This window comes from Canis lupus, chromosome 17 (assembly GCF_048164855.1).
Source record: "Canis lupus baileyi chromosome 17, mCanLup2.hap1, whole genome shotgun sequence".
NCBI classification, from domain to species: Eukaryota; Metazoa; Chordata; class Mammalia; order Carnivora; family Canidae; genus Canis; species Canis lupus.
The window spans coordinates 12,514,549-12,535,779 of record NC_132854.1 but is presented as its reverse complement, the minus strand read 5'-3'; the positions used below and the strand labels follow the sequence as shown (position 1 = coordinate 12,535,779).

Sequence of the window (21,231 nt, the reverse complement as noted above, 5' to 3'; positions counted from 1 at the left end):
GTGATTTAACATTTACCAATTTCCTAGGAAATCATATAAGATACTTAAAAATCAGGTATTTTGAAGTATAATATACAAACAAAAAGGTACATCTATCATGAGTGTATAGCTTGTTAAATTTTCACAACTGGACACATATGTGTAATCAGGACTTAGATCAAAGACGATCTTCTCCATAAATGGTGCACGTTGCTTAGATAGCTAAATGGAAAAAAATGTATCTTGTCCCTTATCTGTTATACATACAAAAATCAATTCTAGATGGATTGCAGCTCTATATAGGAATGCTAAATAAAGGAAGGAAACATAGACTGCTTTTGAGACAGATTTAAGAACCAAGTTCTTAGAGAGAACACAAAAATGCTACCAATTAAGGAAAGGAAATATTAATTTCTTTTAAGGAAATATTAATTTTCCAATAAGGAAAAATTAATTAATTGAGTTATACTAAAATGAAGAATTTCTATTAGTCAAAACATATCATTAAGAGAGTGAAACTTAGGGTACTTTTTCAGATATGATTTTTATAGAAACCAGAAAACAACAGTTTTGTAAGGAAACCTACAGCTATGTACACTTCTTTATATTTAGAAGAGTCTTGATGCTTCTGGTTAGGCCCCTAGAATTTCCCAAACTGAAAAAACAGGTTGGTGTGGAGAGCTGTCTCTCAGACAGCTCAGGGGACACCCTTACAAGTTGGGTCAGGTGGGGGACTTCATTCTACTGCCCCCCTCTGGTATCAGAGGAAACTGCATAGATACTAGAAGGTAACTGGGATCACCAGGTAAGATAGGAAGCTACACTTGACCTTGCTGGAATTGAAATTTACCAAGGTCCAGATGAGCCTTTGCACCTTTTGCCCTGGGGTTTGCTTTGCCCAGCACTTGGCTCACCTGAACGCTCACACTGCCTTGGAGTTTGAGCTGCAGTTTGATCATGTCCACTTCGGCTGAGGAGCACAGTTGCCGGAGCTCGGCCACCTTCTTACTCATCTCATCAATGGCCACTTCGATGGGGTTCAGGTCGGTGTGGTGCTGGTACATGACGGGGATCCGCTTTTTCACATAAGGGAAGCAGTGTATTGCTGTAGAGGAATGAATCCCAGAATTATTCTGCAGCTTGCACAATCTTTATTATTATTGAGGCAGAAGTACTTAGTATTTTCATTTTATAGATAAGGAACCCAAAGCTTGCCAAAGGCACATGCCAGTATTTTGTGGAACAGACTATTGCCTTCCTTTATCTCTGCATATGTTTAATGACAGGCTGTATCATATGAAGACAAGAGAGTTGGGTCCTTTTAACCTTTAGTGTGAGAAGTGTGTGTTTGAAGAAATTACTTTATCATTCCCTGCTCAATTTTTGTTTTTTTAAAGATTTTATTTATTTATTCATGAGAACATACAGAGAGGAGAGAGAGAGGTGGAGACAGGCAGAGGGAGAAGCAGGCTCCATGTAGGGAACCCAACGTGGGACTCGATCCTGGGTCTCCAGGATCATGCTCTGGGCTGAAGGTGGTGCTAAACCGCTGAGCCACCCAGGCTGCCCCCTGCTCAATTTTTTTAACCATAAATGCTTTACCTTCCTTGAAGTTGTGAGATTTGAAAGAGCTACTATAAGATGGCTTGGAAGATATAAAGAACAGTACACAGTTCTGAGATATCACAGAACAGATTTTAAGTCCTGAAAACTGTTCCGTAAACATATCCTTGAGAAGATTATTTCTCCATAGATCTTTGAATCACATGCTTGAGTTTGCACAAATCAGAGAAATCCATGAAAAATATCAAGTGAGAATATATTTCCAAGCAAAGTATTTTATGAACCAGAAATTCACAAACTGTTGAAATCACACTAATAATATATTTTGAAACATAAATGAATAAAAAACAGAAACAAAAATATTTATTTTTTCTTGTACTTTTTTCCTACAAAAAGCCAATCAGTATTGTTTTTCATTTATCACAACAAAATATCTGAACATATCAACACCAAAGAGTTAGTTTAAAAATGAATAGATTAATGGCTGGTTCTAATTTGGGTCTGTGTCACATTTCTAACTTGCTGCTTTACATGATATATGAGTATCTATAATATCTATTTAATATATATTTATGAATAGACATGAATAGGCTTAACAGCTTCTTTTATTTTTTAACAAAAAGTAAGATGGGAGTGTTATGTTTGGATCACTGCTATTTAATAAGTGGCTGGGGAGAGTTTACTTAGAAAGGACAAAATGAGAAAACAGGGCCAGCACCATGTAGTGCACAGTTCAGATGGGCCATCCAGGGTCCGGAAAAGTGAGAGGTGTTTAACCTGATGCAGCTTTGACTGTCATACCCCTACAGACTTATTCTAGACCCTAAATGTTTTCTTTTTTTTTTAATAAATTTATTTTTTATTGGTGTTCAATTTACCAACATACAGAATAACACCCAGTGCTCATCCCCTCAGGTGCCCCCCTCAGTGCCCTCACCCATTCACCCCCACCCCCTGCCCTCGTCCCCTTCCACCACCCCTAGTTCGTTTCTCAGAGTTAGGAGTCTTTATGTTCTGTCTCCTAAATGTTTTTTGTTTTGTTTTGTTTTGTTTTGTTTTTAATCAATCTAAGGCCAAAGGTCTACTCTCCTATTTCTTTTATATTCCTTATGGATACAGTTTTTAAATTATAGCACTAGGATTGATAAATCTTCTTTGAATTTAACACTTCTTTGATAGTGTGACAAGAACCGGGCCTTGCTGTTTTCCAGACAGGGAACCAGAGGTGTACTTGGATGTGCACAGAAAGTGTTTTTTTTTTTTATATATAGATTTTATTTATTTGCGAGAGAAAGAGATAGAGCATGAATGGGGAGAAGCAGGCTCCTCACTGAGCAGGGAACCCAATACGGGGCTCCAATCCCAGGACCCTGGGATCATGACCCGAGCTGAAGGCAGATGCTTAGCCCACTGAGCCACCGAGACGCCCCCACAGAAAGTGCTTTATAGATAAGTGCCACTGCAGTGGATTTGTAAGTACTGTGGAAGTGTTTCATAAGGCTACTAGCCATTTCAAAACACACATGATTGGTATAATCACAGTATTTTTGAGTGCTATGTTGTAATAGCACCATTGTTTCAGAAAGAAAAACTAATTTCAAAGATGTTTGTGAAGTGTCCATGGGCTATATGGATTTCACTCAGCATAAAATTCCTGAGTGTTGTGATAGTACCTGGAGACTTAGAGGAGCAAAGGAGAGTATAATACAGAAAACTGAGAGCCGTGTCTGAGCCACCAGGTCCATGAGAGCTGGGACTCCCCCTGCCTTCCTTGTTGGCTCCAACTTTCCTCCTCTCCCTCAGAGTCACTCAGCTCCAGCCACGCCGGCCTGCTGGTCATCCCATGAATGTGGTGGGTACAAGCACCCACATCACTGGTCTTTGCCCTGACAGCAACTTCTCCCTCCAGACGTTTACATGGTCTACCCCCTCACCTTCTTCAAGTCTGGACTGAAGTGTCACCTCCCTCGGCTACCCCATTTAAACTGCAATCCTCCCCAGTCAATCTCACATTCCTGATTGTTGGAAGTGAATGTGTGTCCTAGACAAAAGCAAAAGGCACAGGTACATTTACCATTATGTTTATACCTTATTGTCTGTCTCCTCCTGCTAGAAGAGTTTAGACTAGACAGATCTTGATTTTGTTCTTATGCCAGGTTGGAACACTGCCAGTGCTCCATAAATTCTGAATTAATGAATGTGTTACCACCCAAATGGCTAAATGAAAGAGCAAAATGGCCTGGATGGTGGAGGATTAGATGACTGACTAAGCGAGCCATCATGTTACTAAAAAAAAAAAAAATGGCCAGACCTTGTGTTGGGCAGCCCTTTCAGGAGGATGAGGAAGAGATGGCTGAGAGATATGGGTGCCTGCACAGTCTGGCAAGACTGAATAGAACATGAGGAGCAGGAGAATATTTCTTCCCTGAGTGGGAGTCTTGGCAGAATTTGGAAGATGCTGGAATAGCGATTGGAAGAATCTCCACAGCAGTTCTACAACAGGGGGAGGGAGGGGTCAAGTAGGGAGGCAGGCTCAGACATTTACAGCAAAGGGGCCTGCAGGGTGATCACTAGGTGTTCCATATGGCCCTACAACTGCAGTGAAGTGGCTGATCTATCCAGGGAAGTGAGCCTTTGCCGGGTTCAGAGGGCAGGGAGGCCCAGGGCTCCACCAGAGCCTGGACAGTCAAAGGTCTGGTCTGAAACAAAGCAATGGAAGAAGAACCTAAAGGCTTAAAAACATAAGGGGAAACTCTCAAGTTCAAAGTCTTCAGAATATTCTGCTCTGTGTATCTTTAACTGAAGGTTGATATAGAGCTTACGTGCTTTTAAAGATGTTATTTATTTATTTATAGAGACAGAGAGAGAGCATTCAAGCAAGTAGGGGGAGGGGCAGAGGGAGAAGGAGAAGGAGAATCCTAAGCAGACTCCCCGCTGAGTGTGGAGCCTGATGTGGGGTTCCATCTCACGACCCTGAGATCATGACCTGAGCTGAAATCAAGAGTTGGACACTCAACTCAACTGAATGAGCCACCCAGGCGCCCCTAGCTTATGTGTTTTTATTAGCATTTTTACAACCTGCTCTTGAAATCTTTATGCTGCTCAATACTATGCTTTCGATATTTTGAGATCTTTCAGGGTTAAAACTGTATTTTTTCTTTCCCCTTTGGCTCATCAGCAACCTCAAATGGCAAAGGGCTCAATGGTGGATAAGATCCAGCAAAGTAAATACATTCTTTCCCCTCTGGGGAATAATTTACAAAGTTCTTTAACACAAGGTGGGTAGTGTAACTCTCATATTACAGATGAGGAACCTAAGGCATAGGGAGAAAGTAAGTGACTTGCCCAAGATCACATAGTGAAGACTGACCCAGGTCTGCAGGACTCAGGCTCATGCTCTATTCTGCCCCCATGTTCTCATCCTCACAGCCGAGCCAATAACCTGCATGTCTACTTCACCTCTCTCTGCAGCGGGGATACTTTTTGTCTCCTCTGTTCTGGCAGGTAGGGAGCTTCGCTCATGTTAAGCTAATCAAAAATATTTTCCTGACAAAATGGTAAACTGTAACCCTGAAGGAAATCTGGCCAGAAAACACCCTATGGTAATAACTGTTTATGAATCAGTAATGCTACCTGAGCAGAATAATCCTAATAAAAAATCCTGACCCTAACTCATCAGTGAACTTGGTTTATTTAAAGCAGCAGTGCTTAAACTGAAGCAGCACCACAATCACCTGGGGGCTTGCTAAACACAGCTATCTGGGCCCCAGACCCAGAGTTTCTGATTCAGTAGGGCTGGGTAGGGCCTGAGAATCTGTGTTTCTCCTAAGTTCCCTGATGATGCTGATGCTGCAGGACCAGGAACAGTGTGATAAGCAGTGATTTAAAGTCATGACAGCTATAGAGATAAACACCATAAGCTAGCAAAATGACTCCACCTAGAAATGTAGTTATCTTGTCTAATAAGGAGAATTTGCTATTGTGTCCATTAGAAAAACAACTCACTTATATCTGGGGAGGGGCTACCATTTCAGGGACAAAATTGTGCTTTACACATTATCTTTACTCTAAAAGCAGGACTAGATGCTCTTTATGAATGTAGGCTTTTTTTTTTTTTTTTTTTTTTTTTTAACTTTTATCTCTGTTCCTTCCTAGGAAGGGTAAAAAAATTCTCTGTAATATGCTATTCTAAGCTATTTTACAATGAGTCATAGTCTTTTTTTTTTTACTGAGATACAAATTCACCCATCAAAAGTGTCCAATTCAGCAGTGGGAGAGGAGCCTCATGTGAGATGTGGCATCTTAACGGTGTTCCTTCCACTGGTCATTACAGGGGTCCATATGATTGGCCATGCAGAACAGCCAGCAACATCAACCTCTAGACAAGCCATGCGTGCTTTCCTGGTTCAGCTTAACTATCACTCTTTGAAATACTGGATGTGGACATAACTGGCTTTCTAAGCAGATCTTCTCACTGATTTTTTTTTTTTTTTAAGTCAAGAAAGTTCTATTTTAGGTTATCCTAGTCAGGGTGCTGACCCTAATCCAAGAGCAAGTGGGTCAAGCTCCCCTAAAGAAAGTAAAAATGACTCCCAAGATGACTCTAAACTCTTAGGAACTGGGAAATGATGCAAAACACATTTCTGAGAATGGTTATTGATGGCTAAACTGTGTCAAAGATCTAATAAAACTTAGTCACAGGGGCGCCTGCATGGCTCAGTTGATTAAGCATCTGCCTTTGGCTCAGGTCATGATTCCAGGGTCCTGGGATTGAGCCCCATGTTGGGCTCCCTACTCAGTGGGGAGTCTGCTTCTCCCTCACCCTCTGCTGTTCCCCCTATTTGTGCTCTCTCATTCTCTGTTAAATAAATAAATAAAACCTTAAAAAAACAAACAAACATAGTCAGCCAAATGGATACCCTCTGAATGCAGTGAGCTTCCCGGTAGTGGAGATATTCAAGCTGAGGTTGTCCAGCCAACCTCTCAGAGATGAGGTGGAAGGGCTCCAGTCTCATATCCCATTTATTCACTCAGCCTAAAATCTCAGAGCAGGTTCATGCTGGGACCTATGTGATAAAGATATGGAAGGGGTCCCTTCCTGTGAGGGGGCCATAGAACTGTGTGCAGGGGCTCTTAGGGCCCTGGGCCTAGTTAGAGAGGAGTAAGTCCACATGGTTTCAGACAGTATGTAAATCACTTGAAATTGTGTGCAAAAGCACTCTGAGGAGGTAAGGGCCCACTGCTTTCATCAGATTCTAAAAAGGGCCAGTGACTTGACTTTGGATATGAACTTCTGGTCTAGTAGTAGAAGGAAATGCTAACAGATCAGTAGAAAAAGGTCAGAAGTATTCCAAAGTAAGCATAAGATAAATTTAAACTGAAACGGATCTGTGAGGAAAGTTAACTAAGCTCGAAGGGCCCTTATTCTTCAAGATTCCAGATTCTTCTGGAGAACTCTTTATCTCAGTGTCCAGGCTAATGTCTGCATGTAACTCTTCAAGGAAGAGGCCGGAGAGACAGTACCTGTCAGTATGGTGCGCCGTTTGCACTGCTCCTCAACCCCGCCCTGTCTCTTCCCCGTCTGAGTGAAGGGCATCTCAAACATGAAGCGGCGAATGTTATGAGATCGCTCAAACTCCGTCTTCCTTTCTTGCAATTCTTTCTCATCGAAGAATGGGATCACATGAGTCACCTGGATGTATGCATACTTAGAATCCAGATCCTTCGGGTTGACCTTTAAATGAATAAAAAAATGGAGATTGGTGCAATGCTATTTGAAGGACTCTTTCCAAGCACCCCTAAGCTTATCTCTCCACTTTTTATTAATAAAAGATTTGGAGCAGCGCCTGGGTGGCTCAGTTGATTAAGCATCTGACTCTTGATTTGGGCTCAGTCATGATCTTCTGAGATTGAACCAAGCACGACCACCCCTTGGTCTCCGCATTACTCAGCAGGGAGTCTGCTTGTCCCTCCCCTCTGCTCCTCTCCACACTCATGACATGTGTGCATGTGCCCTCTCTCTCTCAAATAAATTTTTAAAATAAATAATGATTTGGAAAAATTTAGAAAAGTTGAAATAGTACAACACCCTTATACCCACTGCTGAGAACAATTGCTAATGCTTTGTTTCAAATACACACACTCATATACACGTGTGCATGCATACTTACACATAGACATTTTTTTTTTAGCTGAACCATTTCAAAGGAAATTATATCAATCATGCCACTTCAGCCAGGATCTCCTAAACATGAGGACATTCTCCTCCAAGACCATAATATATTCTACTTAATAAAATTAATTTAATTCATAATATTACTCAGTACCCAGTCCATTAAAGTTTCTAAATGTAGCTATTTGTGTTTGAACCAGAACCTAATCAATGATCATATTTAATCTAGAATTCTCCATGTTTTTTTCATGACTTTGAATTTTTTTAAGACATTACAGTATTTTTCTTGCTGAATGACTCCCTATGTGGATTTTTCTGCTGGGTTCCCGAACTATATTTTTACATTTTTGGCTTAGAGAAAAAAATGTTTATTTTAGTAACAATGTTTAACACCTAGAACCTCAAGTTGTAATTAATCTGTAGACAGATTAGATGTAAACAGATGTGGATGAATTAATTTAATACAGGTACAGACTAATCTAAGACTCATCTAACCGTAAGTTTAGCTCCTGATGAACTCAGCACACAAATGCTTTTACAATTGCATCGCTACAATTAGCGGTGCTCTAACATCTGTGACCTGCCAAAACATGAAACGTAGGCATTTCCCATACAAGCACAACAGCTAATTTATTAGGGAGACAAATCAATTTTACACATATGAATCCTATTTAAGCTTGGCGGGCAATAAAAGAAGGTCTGACAAATGACTACACAGAATTTGGAGACAATTCTGGAGTTGGGGCCAGCAAATGAATGAGGCCAAGAAGGTTTTGTCAGTCTCAAGTTATCAGGCATCACTGTCCTCTCTACAAGGATGTGTGTGAAGAAAAATGAAAAATAGATGCAAACATGCCTAAAACTTTGGAATTTAAGAAAGCACAACAATTCACGAGTTATTACTTCTATTAGAAACAGCCATGTGGCCAATCACTGTTAACTGTACTCAAACCTATGAAATATAACTCTCCTTAGTGGAAACAATTTAAAAGCAGTGCAAATACACATGCTTGCCTATCTTCTCAGTGGTATTTCCCTAGTCTTTCATTTCCAAAGTTGTATGTACATATCAGCAGAAGGAGCAGAGGACCAGTATTTGGGGGAAGAAAAATGCACGAGAGCCCAGAGAAGAGGTTATAAGGTTAAAGCCACAAGTTGACCCAGAAAAAGGTTACAGTTTGAGAGAAGGCAAATCAGACGTGATTTGATCTAAGAAAAAAGTAGGTCTTCATAAGGTTGTATTGAGGTTTCTGCTTAAAAACAGACCAACAATGCATGTTTGTCCCCTTTCCTTTGTGCAACTCTGTTAAGATTCAGTGCAGAATTAACCTGTGAGCACCAAGCAAAGAGGAGAGAAGACAGCAGTGAGTGAGAACGTTTACTGAATTTCTGAAAGGTGCTTCCATGGAGGTGTGCTACCCAACTTCGCAGAAAGATGGTTTTCCCATGCAGGTGAAAAGAAAGTTCTGAGGAAAACAGCACTTAGTGTTGATAGAAGTTCTAGTCTCAGTCCCCACAGAGAGGGGTAGCCAGTGAGTCAGAGCACCTCTTAGAAGCCTGTTACTGCAGACAGAATGTCTGCAACCCCTGGCCCCCAACTTAATCTCCAATGTGATGGTTTGAGAGGCAGGAGGTGACTAGGTCATGAGGGTGGAGCCCCCATGAATGGGTTCATGCCCTTATTATAGGGGCCCCACAGAGCTCCCTCACCTGTTCCACCATGTTAGGACACTGTGAGGAGACGGTGGTCTGTGAATCAGGAAGAAGGACCTCACCAGGCACAGCATCTATTGGTGCCTTATCTTGGACTTCCCAACTGCCACACTGAAAGGTTTCTGTCGTGTGGAAGCTGCACTGTGTAGGGTGTCTGTAACAGCAGTCTGAATGGTCTCATGTCCACAGAGGACTGGCAATAGGGTTAGGGTGACCGGGAGAGGTGGAAGCTGGAAACCAGGGCAAGTGGCCAAAGTCTATTTGGGGTGGTAAAACTCCAGGTTCCTATTCCCTGCCTCGTAAGAGAGAAGAGGTTGCTTCTTGGAGAAACTGGTCTGGAAAATGCATAAGTGGGTTTACCAGTCTCAGCAGAAAGCAGGGGCAAGGTACAGAGCAGAACACAGGGTAAGCAGGTTGAAGCTTGCAGGTCGAATGTGGGACCTTTAACCTTTGCTCATGTCCTGCATCCAGAACCCAGAGTTACCTGCTTCCTTGTCCTCTCTCTACCACTTGGGCAGAAAACTGGAAGACTCTTCCCTGAAGAACAAAAGGACCTCAGGGAAACAGATTTCTGAGTCTAGGTACTCCAAAGCAGGGCTCAGGATGCAAAATGAACTAAGGATTCTCCAAAACAGTGAACTTGGAAGGACCGGAGAGTTTATCATTGCTGGAAATTGAGCAGGTTTTAGTTTGCTTAATATTGAATATTTTTGTTTGCTTAATATTTAATATTTACTTATTTACATTATTTTTTATTTTTTAAAAAAGATTTACTTATTAATTTTAGAGAGAGAGTATGTGTGTGCGGGCGTGAGCAGGGGGAGAAAATCTTCAAGCCGATTTCCTGTTGCGCACCAAGCCTCACATGGGGCTCAATCCCACGACCCATGAGATCATGACCTGAATCGAAACCGAGAGTCAGATACCTAAGCTCCTGAGCTACCCAGGCGCTCCAATTTTTATTATTTTTAAATTGAAGTATAACTGACAAGATTATATTCATATCAGGTGTACAACATAGTGATTCAGCATCTCTATACATTATGCTGTGCTCACCATCTGCACTATACGACACCATCTGTACCATACAACACTATTATAGTATCACTGACTGTATTCCTTATGCTGTGCCTCTTAACTGGAAGCCTGCATCTCCTCTTCCCCTACAGCCATTTTGTCCATCCCTCCCCCACCTTCCCTTCTGGCAAACATCAGTTTGTTCTCTGTATTTATGGGTATGATTCTGCTTTTTGTTTTTTATTTATTTGTTTGGCTTTTTAGAGAGCAGGGGGATATTTTTAATGCAAAAAACCAGGAGCTCTATCTCAGCTTGAATTTCAGGAAGCAAAGGGATACCCAACTTCCTGGAGATATCCAGAGAACAGTGGGACACATAAATATACAGGAGACACATGTAGTTTCAGAAAAGGTCTTCATGACAGCAATACAGCAGAGGGCAGCCTCTCTAAATATAAAGTAGGTCTCATTCCCACAAATGTGCTGGCCAGTTAAGCTCTTTCCTTGGCCTGTCCGTCTGCCTATCTGTTCATCATCCTACTGAAAATGGTATATCTTCTCAGATGCTATTTTGTAAAAGAATATCTTCTTAAAATTATGAAATCTTTACTTAATGTAGAACATCAGAAAGCAGAGAAAGGTGTCAAGAAGAAAAAAATACCATTCAAGGCCAATCATTCTTAATTTTTCCTGTTTTGTCCCCCATACACATTTATGAATATATATGACCAATCATACATAAGCAATCAGTACAGTATTATATTGCTACAAAATATTTCCAAACATGGTCATACCTTGCCAGAATCCTGTATCATTTTGACATTTTCAGAACCGAATTTATCAGAGTAGAGTTTAAGGAGTCTCTGGGAAATTTCTGACAGAGGCGTGAGTTTGGGTTCTTTGTAAATATACTCTTTTCCATCTTCATCTTCAAAGAATCCCTGTGACATAAAGCACAATTAGAGCTATTCCCAACCATAAACCCCAGGTTTACCACCCAGAAAGGATTCTCATGTTATAAGGGTTAAAAAAAAAAAAAGGCAGGGAGAGGGGAGGATGATTCTAAAATAAAATCCTACTTAAACAGGCTTTCCAAAGAGGAAGGAAAATGATAATAATGTGAAGTTGGAGTATAAAGATAAAGGAAAACACACAAAACTGCAAACTCATTCAAGAATGCTGTCATTAAGTATTGAGTGAAATGGAGGATCAGGAACTCAAGACTGTTCTCTTGGGATCTAATGATGGGATTCAAGCCTGTTTCACATTCCCAAGAAGCAGAGCTCAGTAAGAAATGATTCAGCAGCCTGCTCCAGGCAGGCCTCAGAAATGCACACACACTCCCCTTCACTGGCCGCCCCCATTTATATAGGACTTCAGGACATAAACAGAAAAACATTCCAGTCCAGAGCAGATTTGGCACAAGTTATCGTGTAAGTTCTATTTTACTTTACTTATGAGAAAAATATGAAAGGGCTGGAGCATAATATCAGAAAATATTTTCACTATCACCAGTTAGCATGTGATTTAGCACTAATCGTGTCTGTCCAAGGCTTAGGATTGCATGGGAAGTGAAAAAGGTTGAAAATTTTAAAGTTCAGATTGGGGTTAATATTTGAAATAAATTTTAAAAAAAGTTTCTGATCTTAAATAAAAGAGAAAATGGTGCAAAAAAAAAAAAAAACCACAATATATTAAAAAAAATGCAGGCTAACATGAGACAAATAACACCCACATCAAACTAGGGAGTTTAGATGCAGTAATTTCACTACATTACTTGCTTTTTACGCATTTACTATAATTACCTCCACATCTGTTTCACTGTCTGTAAACTGGTATTGCTATAAAGTTATAAAAGACAATAACAGGATAAATTGAAGGTTATATAATGCTCATAGAAAACCACACACCCTAAATAAATGGATTATAATTTAATATCATTTAATTATGTTAGAGACTTGGAGGTTAAACTTCAGTTAAATTTAAATGAACCCTGTTCTACAGGGTTTTCTGAACTATGACAATGGTAAATATACTTGTGGAGATATTATACTACAAAAGAGAGAGATGCACAGGGAACAAAGGAAACCAGAACATCTTAATTTTGGTTTTAAAACATGCAGTATAGATGTGTAAGGAAAACAGGTGATTTATTTCTGTAAATGAAATAAAATGTTAATTTTTTTTTTTTTTGGAGTTTGCAATGACTGGACAGATATACATACAGACTGGAAAAGGAACTTGCAAACCACACTGAGGTACCAAAGGTGGTGCTAAAAATGTCTTATGGAGGGAGAACTTACCGCTGCCTTAAGAAAGTAATAAAGAAAAGACAGGAAGAAAGAAAAAAAGCAGAAAGTTTACTGCAGAGGAAGGTAAGAATCATACTAAATATGACAAATTCATCAAATTAGCATTTAAGAAAATAGAAAATTTACAAAATACAACTTTATAGAATAAAAACAAAAACAAAAAACAAAAAATGAGGGCTTAGATTGGCCTACAGAACAGAGAGGAGGCTCACCTGTCCGAAGAAGGCCACTCGGAAGTATGTCCCCAAGAGCCTGCGGCCCGAGTGCATGACCTCGGTCACTTTGCTGTAGGCCCGGTGAAGGGTGTCATACAGATGGGCTAACCTCTGGAAAGCAGAACAAACCCCGTTTCTTCCCATTTGCAACTAGTAGAATCCATTTAAAAACAATTAAGTGAAATCATAGGTAAAAAATTTCTTAGACTTGAGTAAAAGAAACAAAAATGGAAAAAAAAATCAAGAATGTCTTGACTGCACAACTGGTAGTGACCATTTTTCAGTTATAATCTATTTCTACCAAATGAGCCATCTTGCATACCGAGGACCCATCAAATCTCCACATTGCCATAAGCAACTTCTGTGTTCAAGCTAACACGAAATGTCGGAGATGGTAAAGTCCTACGATGACGTTTTTAAGTCTTTGCTTTTCCTACTCTGTTTGATAAGCTTCTTTTAGAAGCTGGACAAGCTCCCCAGCCCAGGAAGGATGGCAGGGCAAATAGCTTCCCACGCAGGTGGACCAAGGAAGAGCTCTAAGGAAGAAGGTACCCAGCAATTATAAAACTCTGTCCTTAGTAACCTTTCAAAAGTGGAGTGCCAAAATTACCAAACCTTGTTTTTCTAGATTTGGGTTCTATATGGAAGTGGGGCCCATGTGGGCCATGTATAATGGCTTCGAGGATCGTGACCTCCAGCATCACGTGGAGGGTCAGAGACCACAGGTCATCTCTGACCGTGGCCTGCTTGTTTTCTTTGTATGTAAGGTTTGGGTGTATGTGTCACCCCACTGTCCTCTCAAACAGGAAAAAAACAAACCACTCTGATTACCTCAAAATCTCTCCGTTTCTCGTAAATGGGGATGATGAGTTTATAGATGTCAGCGATTAGCTCATAGCGTTCAGCCTTCCAAAGTCCATCTGCACATTGTTCTAGAAGCTCCATGAGTACATCCTGATCAAAAAAGAAGGCCAGCGGCCAGAAAAGAGTTTCAGGAAACATGACACTGTAATTCTTTGCAGAATGCTTAACCAGTTCCTAGTAAGAAGATTCCAAACTACATTATTTCTAAACACTAATTTCCATTCTACACTATTTCTAAACATTATTTACTTAGTAATAAATAGCTCATCACTATGCTGTTTTTTTAATGAGCCATTTTTTAACCATTTACAAGCAGAAATGAACGGTCACATTGTATGACTGTGTAATAGTTACATACCACGGGAAAAAACTGACACTGATAGCTTCACACGGGCTCTCAATTTGTGTTTAGTTTTCTTTTTATAAATTAGATTTTTTTTTCCCTGGGGCACTTGAGTGTCTTAGTTGGTTGAGCATCTTGATTTTGGCTTGGACCATGATCTCAGGGTCGTGGGATCAAGCCCTCTGTCAGGCTCTGCGCTTGGTGGGGATCTGCTTGAGATTCTTTCTCTCTCCCTCTCCCTCTGCCCCTCCTCCCTGCTTTCTCTCTAAAGGAAATAAAAGAAATCTTAAAAAAAATTTTTTTTTTCCTTTCTAGGAAACAATAACAATGCTGAGACATGAAGTTACTAAGTGTGACTTCAACCCAAGTTAACCATCTCAGAGCAATTTAGTGTTGGCACGTGGTAGGCATAACGCCTGCCTCACCAACAACCTCTCCCCCTTTCCTTGGAAGCTTCTACCTACTGATCTAATCAGCATGACTCTATTTCCTGGCCAGTCATGGTTTCATCATCCATGGACATGTGACCTAAATGGGCCAATTAGGATAACTTTTAGGACCTTGTACTGCAAAGCTGGCACCAAACTGTTCTCCCCGGCCCAGACATGACAGGCAGCCAAGAGCCTGACTGGGGCTGACATCTATCTCATGGCCAGCGAGGGGTCCATATGGCTTAGTAACAGAATGGAGAGCTCCCCCTCCCTCCCAAAGCGACTGTATCATGGATAACTCTGTTAAACACTCATATTGATTGCTCTCAATCTTTCTGGAATTTTCTAATGGAAGCCAATTTACTCAACTTTTATTGTTTAAGCCCATCTGAGTGGGGTTTCATTAAATGCCGTTGAGTAAATTTTCATGTGCTTCTTTGTCATCTGTATAGCTTTGGTGAAGTGTCTATTCAAATCTTTGGCCATTTTTCTAGTGGGTTGTTTACTGAGTTTTGAGAATTTTTCACATATTTTGCATAAAAGTCCTTTACCAGACATGTGGTTTATAATTTTCTCCCAATCTGTGGTTTATGTCTGGATTTTCTTAACAGTGTCATTTGAAGAGAATTTTAAAATTCTGATGAAGTTTATTTATTTTTTTCTGATGAAGTTTAATTTATCAAGTTTTTATTTCCTAGATTGTACTTTACATATTGAAAAAAATCTTTAACACAAGTCCACAAATATTTTCTCCTTATGTTTTCTTCCAGAAGTTTTATAGTTTTACATTTAAGTCTATGATCTATGGAGTAATTTCTGAATATAGTGTAAAGTATGGGTTAATTTTTTTACATGAATGTCTAATTGTTCCAACACCAACTGATGAAGACTATAATTTCTCCACTGAACTGCCTTTGAATTCTTGTCAAAAATCAATTGAACCTGTAATCAATCATAGGAAACAAAGTGAAGATTGCTGGAGGCGATGGGGGTGAGGGGATGCAGTAACTGGATGATGGACATGAAGGAGGGCACATGATATAACGAGTACTGGTTGTACTCATTATAGTATATGTTAACTAACTGAATTTAATTTAAAAAAAAAGAAAAGAAAAAAACAAGAAGAATTTTATAAAATGATCTTCTCTAGGTATCAAATATACTACGTGCTCTACTCAAGCAAAGAAAATATATTACCTGAATGACAAAAAAGTCATTTGAACCATATGTGTGTGGCTTCTCTATTTTGTTCCATTGATAGAGGATTACCACCCCAACTTTATAGAATGGTGTCTCCAGAGTGACACTAATGATATTTTGAGCCACACAACAATTTGTTCTGGGGTCTTTCCTGTGCACTACAGAATGTTTACCAACATCCTTAGCCTCTACCTACTAGATGACAGTAGCAATACCTTCTCCCTCCCCCTTCCTCCAAATTGTGACACTAAAAAAAATTTCCAGATATTACCAAAAGTTCCCTGGAAGATGGGGGCAAAATCATCCCAACTGAGAACCAATGCTTTACAATAACCTTAAAAGTCAGATAGTGTGACTCTTTAAACTTTTTCAAAACTGTTTTGGCTAGTCTAGTTTTTTTGCTTTTCCATATAAATTTTAAAATCCATTTTGTCAATTGCTACCAAAACCCCAGATGGGAGTTTGATCAGAACTGCTTCTGCATCTGTAAATCAGTTTAGGGAGAATTGATATTTTAACAATATTGAGTCTTCCACAAAGACTTTAGGTCTTTGATTTTTTTCATCAGTGTTTTGTAATTTTTAGCATAGAAACCCATGCAGATTTATATCTAAGTTTTTGTGAGGTTTTTGATGTTATTGTAAATAGTACTGTTTTTTAATCTTGATGATTTTTCTCCAAGGAAAGTACTTTATTGAATAATATTTAAAGTCTACCAGCATACCTGTTTGTAAGAATTATATAAAACAATCATTAATATGGTGAAACCACAGTACAAGAATCTCTAAATGTGAAAAACGTTGATTGACTTTTGTATATCAGTTTTTATATCCTGTGATCTTGCTAAACTTTGTAAATTCTTTGGGATTTTCTCTGTCATAAAGACAACTATATCATGGGAGTATAGGCAGTTTTCTTTCTTTCTTTCTTTCTTTCTTTCTTTCTTTCTTTCTTTCTTTCTTTCTTTCTTTTCTTTTCTTTTCTTTTCTTTTCTTTTTTTTTTTTTTTTGCCTATTGTACTGGTTAGAACCTCCAGCAGAACATTGAATAGAAGTGTGAAAGCAGGTATTCTTGTTTTTTTTCCAGTTTTAGGGAAAATCACTTAGCCTTTCACCACTAAGTATAATGTTAGCTGCAGGTTTTTTGTAGATAATCTTTTTTGGGTTGAGGAAGTTCCTTTCTCTTCCTAGTTTTTTTGTTTTAAAACCACGAGTGGATGTTCATCTTTCTCAAATGATTTTTCTGCATCTGTTGAAATGATCATATAGGTTTTTAAATTTATTCTGTTAATACAGTGAATTACATTAATTGGTTTTCCAATGTTGAACCAATAGTGCATTCCCAGGGTAAACCCCACATGGTCATGATTTATTTTTCTTTTATATTTTACTAGATTAGATCTGCAAATTTATCTTTAAATGCCACTTGTCTTTAAACATATTTGTATCCTCTATCACAGCTTATTTTTTAAAAAAGATTTTGTTTATTTATTTGAGAGACAGAGTGAGTAAGAGAACACATGAGCAGGGGCAGAAGGAGAGAGAGACAGACTTCCTGCTGAGCAGGGAGCCTGAAGTGAGGCTTCATCTCAGGATTCTGGGATCGTGACCCAAGCCAAAGACAGATGCCCAATTGACTCAGTCACCCAGGTGCTCCTCTCTATCATATTTTAAATGAAGGGCAGGACCTATGGTTTTTCATTCCTAATCTACTGTTTCACTACAGGCCTAATGTGTACAGTTTATATATCCTAAGAAAATAAACATTTTTTTAAAGTAGGCTTCACACCCTGTGTGGAGCCCAACTGTGGGGCCTGAACCCATGACCCTGAGATCAACACACGAGCTCAGATCAAAAGTCAGATGCTAAACCAACTGAGCCACCCAGGCGCCCCAAAGATAAACATTTCTAAAGCAGTTGTGAATCAAATTTATCAGAAAATACTGTCTGACTTTAAAAACCATCTTTAAAGCAAGACATTTAACTCTTATGTCATGTTTACAATATACAAATCATAAAACCATCATCAGTGTGACTAAACTGAGCCAATGCTTGTAAAGAAGATACCAATTGTCTCATACTTTTATTGCACATCTTTTAAGTGCAAACACTAAACTTTACATAGTAACTACTATAACAGCTATAGACAAAGAAAAAATCAGAAAAGGTTCTAATACCATCTCTTCTCTTGAGTATTTGTATTATAAAAATGTACATCTTAGTTTTGTCTCAAATCTTTTCCAATGATAGAATCTCCCCAGGCTAAGCATGACAAATGTTTATGATTACTCTCACACTCTTCTGATTATAAAAAGCTAGAAAAAAGCATACAAATAAAACTTGTATAACATCAGTATCAATATACTTACCTTTCTATATTAGTAAAACTGGGGATATAATAAAGGTCTAACCTTAATTTGGTGGTTGTGAGGATCAAATAAAATTTTGCCCATCAAAGTGCTCTGAAAACTATAAATGCTGTGTGGTTAAATTTGCAGGCTAGTTAAACAGATTGCTCTTCTTTCAATTATCACTTTCTACTTTGTAGTTGATTGTTTAAAAATGGTATCTTATTATCAATGGACTACATAATATCCCACAGTGCCATACACATATTTGGTAGTGAGGACTTGGAGGAATGAATTAGTCTTCATTTTTCTTAGTAATGTAACTATTACTCATACATACCCTTTGCTGTTGGGAAGTAAGTTAACAGTCCTTTTATCAAAGCCTTGCATTTCTTGCACACCTTAGGTTAAAGTCGTTGCTACTAGGTAGTTTTTGAGCATCTTCATTCTCAGTGGTGCTGAGGGACTACTGGTAGAGGTGGAAGGATTTTGGAAGCCTCAATTCCTCATCAGGGATGAGAATATCGTACGCCCAAAGTGTTCTTCCAATAATGCAAGTCAAATGGAACTTTACTTATTTAAAAACTAGGTTTAACTTACAGACTACTCATTTGGGCGCTTTTCTCAATACTGGGCTTTGTTCAAAGAGAAATGTAAACTTTCTGTAAGAAACTACAATTGGTTCCATCAGTATGGGATAATCCACGCTATGCATGTGAATACACAATGATGATATTCTGTTTGTGGATGGGACCAAAGAGACCTACAGATTCTTAATTCCATGTTCTAGCAGTCATAACACAATAAGCATCTGGAGTCGTTTTGATGTCATCTTACAGAAAATTGAAATTCTTCTCAAAGAATTATAAAAGTTATAACTGGGCACAGTTACTACCACATTGTTAACTTGATTCTTTCCTTTATTCATTTACATGTTTTACCAAGCATCTACTATATGCAAGGCACTGTGCTTGATACTGGGGTTATAAAGCAAATTTATATAAATAAAATGAAATTTCTATAATTTATAAAAATGGTTCTATAGATTTTCCTATGAATGTGGGAGGTATATTTTGGATGGTTTATTAGGGTATGCACATAAGTGAAATTTGCTTTGAGGAGGGGCCTTCAAAGACACACAGAGGTTATCCTTCAGAGCAGCTAGGACTGATGTACTAGAGACTCATGACCACCAAATGGAAGATGTGAAATACACGTTAAGATACCATGGATAAGGAAAACAGTAATTTCAAATACGTGCCCAAACTTCAAGTCACAAAGGTAGACACTCTGAATTGAGAGCAGGAGGGTTTTTTTGTTTTTGTTTTTAAACAGTAGTCAGTGTGTCTCTGGGTGACTATTGGGGAGGCCAATCATCAGTGAATGAAGCACTTCTCGGTCTCAAGGAGTCCAGTACGAAGACTGATCCATAAAGAGATTATAAAAAATGCTAGCAGGTGCTGATAAAGAAACATGCAGGCAATCAGTGATGCAGACAGGAATGGCCTCCATCCAGTGATGTGGGAGAGGAGAGACACAGGAAGTTCCAGAAAGTGGTGACTGAGTCTTAAAAATGATCAGGAGTTAGTAAGGTGAAGGTGAAAGGTGCCAGTAGGAAGGAAGAGAGGGGAGACCTTCCAGGGAAGGGAACACGATGGGCAAAAGACATGGGAGTGAGGGCAGCACAACGGGGGAGGAATTTACAAGTAGTCTGAGGGGTGATTCAGAGTACAAAATCCGAACCAGGGAGTGGCAAGAGATGAGGCTAGGTGGGGCGGTGTGGAAAGGATTTAAATAGGCTAGATAGCTATACTCAAAGTTTTCTATGTCAAAAATAGATTAATTAAATGTAGATAATTTTGAGATATGAAAATACATATAGGCATATGTCAACTATCACAATGATTAAGGATTCTATAAGGAAGGTATTACTTGATTTTGAAATGATCTTCTATCCATAAAAGGTACCTTTACAGCAGCCTTTCAGGTATATTTTAAATGGCCCTAGGGCAGCCCAGGTGGCTCAGTGGTTTAGCGCCACCTTCAGCCCAAGGCGTGATCCTGGAGTCCCACATCGGGCTCCTTGCAGAGAGTCTGCTTCTCCCTCTGCCTGTATCTCTGCCTCTCTCTCTCTGTGTCTCTCATGAATAAATAAATAAAATCTTAAAAAAAAAAGGAAAATCTGTCAAATTGGGTTCAGAAAGATGGACTTCAAGCAGGAAACTCTCCTCCAGAATGGTTGGAAAATGGGAACATTTGATAAAGCAAATAGAGCTTAGTAAATAATTGAAGTAAGTATCGCATTTGATGGTAATCAGGAATTAGGAAATAACACATCACCAACTTTTATATACTACTAGACATTATTTTATCTTTTTTTCTTATTCAGGAGGTAGATCAGTTCATTAGTGTATCAGTTATTATTAAAAAGAAGTGATAATACATACTATAAAAAGCAATGCCTGTATAGACTTTACTCAAAAACAAACTAAGGAGTGCCTGGGTGGCTCAGTCAGTTAAAGTGTTTGGTTTCGGCTCAGGTCATGATCTCATGGGCTGTGGCAGGCTCCATGCTCAGCAAGGAAGTCTGCTGGAGATTCTCTCCTTCTGCACCCCCCCTAAATAAATAAATCTTAAAAAAAAAACAAACCCAAAACTAAAAATAGCTTCTATAAGAAAAGATAAGCCCTCTCATAAAAGTAGAGTATGGAACACCAAACATGAAAGTGTAATTTAGTAACGTAAATTATCCAACCTAATGTCAATCTATATATACCTAGACATTTAGAGTTGGTACATCAAGTAATAATTCTTTGAACAGAAATAACCAGTAAAAGAAAAAAAGAAAGAACCAGTACTCTCAGATAGTTCAGCTTGAGAGGCTATATGTCAACACAAAATTAGAGTCATAGGAATTATGATGTCATAGTAACTAAACACTGGGGCATATATGAATAATATTCTCAGCAGAAATTCCATGTATTAATTTACTTAGAATTCTCAGCAATCATAGCACCCTGAAAACCAGAGCTAATCCAGACAATGGTCAAATAGTGATGACCTTGAACAGAAAG

General features: G+C 39.0%; 1 protein-coding gene and 1 long non-coding RNA gene across 38 annotated transcripts in view; one reads left to right on the top strand and one right to left on the bottom strand.

Moving 5' to 3' along the window:
* Window positions 1-21,231, bottom strand: part of DOCK9 (dedicator of cytokinesis 9) — a 279,300-nt gene that overhangs the window by 5,588 nt on the left and 252,481 nt on the right. For 23 of the 37 annotated variants that reach the window (XM_072782523.1, XM_072782529.1, XM_072782544.1 and 20 more), the window contains 6 exons: window positions 13,803-13,925; window positions 12,969-13,082; window positions 12,250-12,285; window positions 11,239-11,385; window positions 7,066-7,276; window positions 894-1,084 (listed from right to left, as the gene is read on the bottom strand). In XM_072782523.1, the coding sequence (XP_072638624.1) occupies window positions 894-1,084; window positions 7,066-7,276; window positions 11,239-11,385; window positions 12,250-12,285; window positions 12,969-13,082; window positions 13,803-13,925 (822 nt within the window). The remainder of the gene's footprint in view (window positions 1-893; window positions 1,085-7,065; window positions 7,277-11,238; window positions 11,386-12,249; window positions 12,286-12,968; window positions 13,083-13,802; window positions 13,926-21,231) is intronic. The other 14 variants (XM_072782549.1, XM_072782558.1, XM_072782524.1 and 11 more) reach the window with 1 other exon arrangement.
* On the top strand, window positions 11,226-14,991 carry LOC140607903 (uncharacterized). The gene is made up of 3 exons (XR_012009822.1): window positions 11,226-11,877; window positions 12,642-12,819; window positions 14,494-14,991. It is a non-coding gene; the product is annotated as an uncharacterized lncRNA (long non-coding RNA).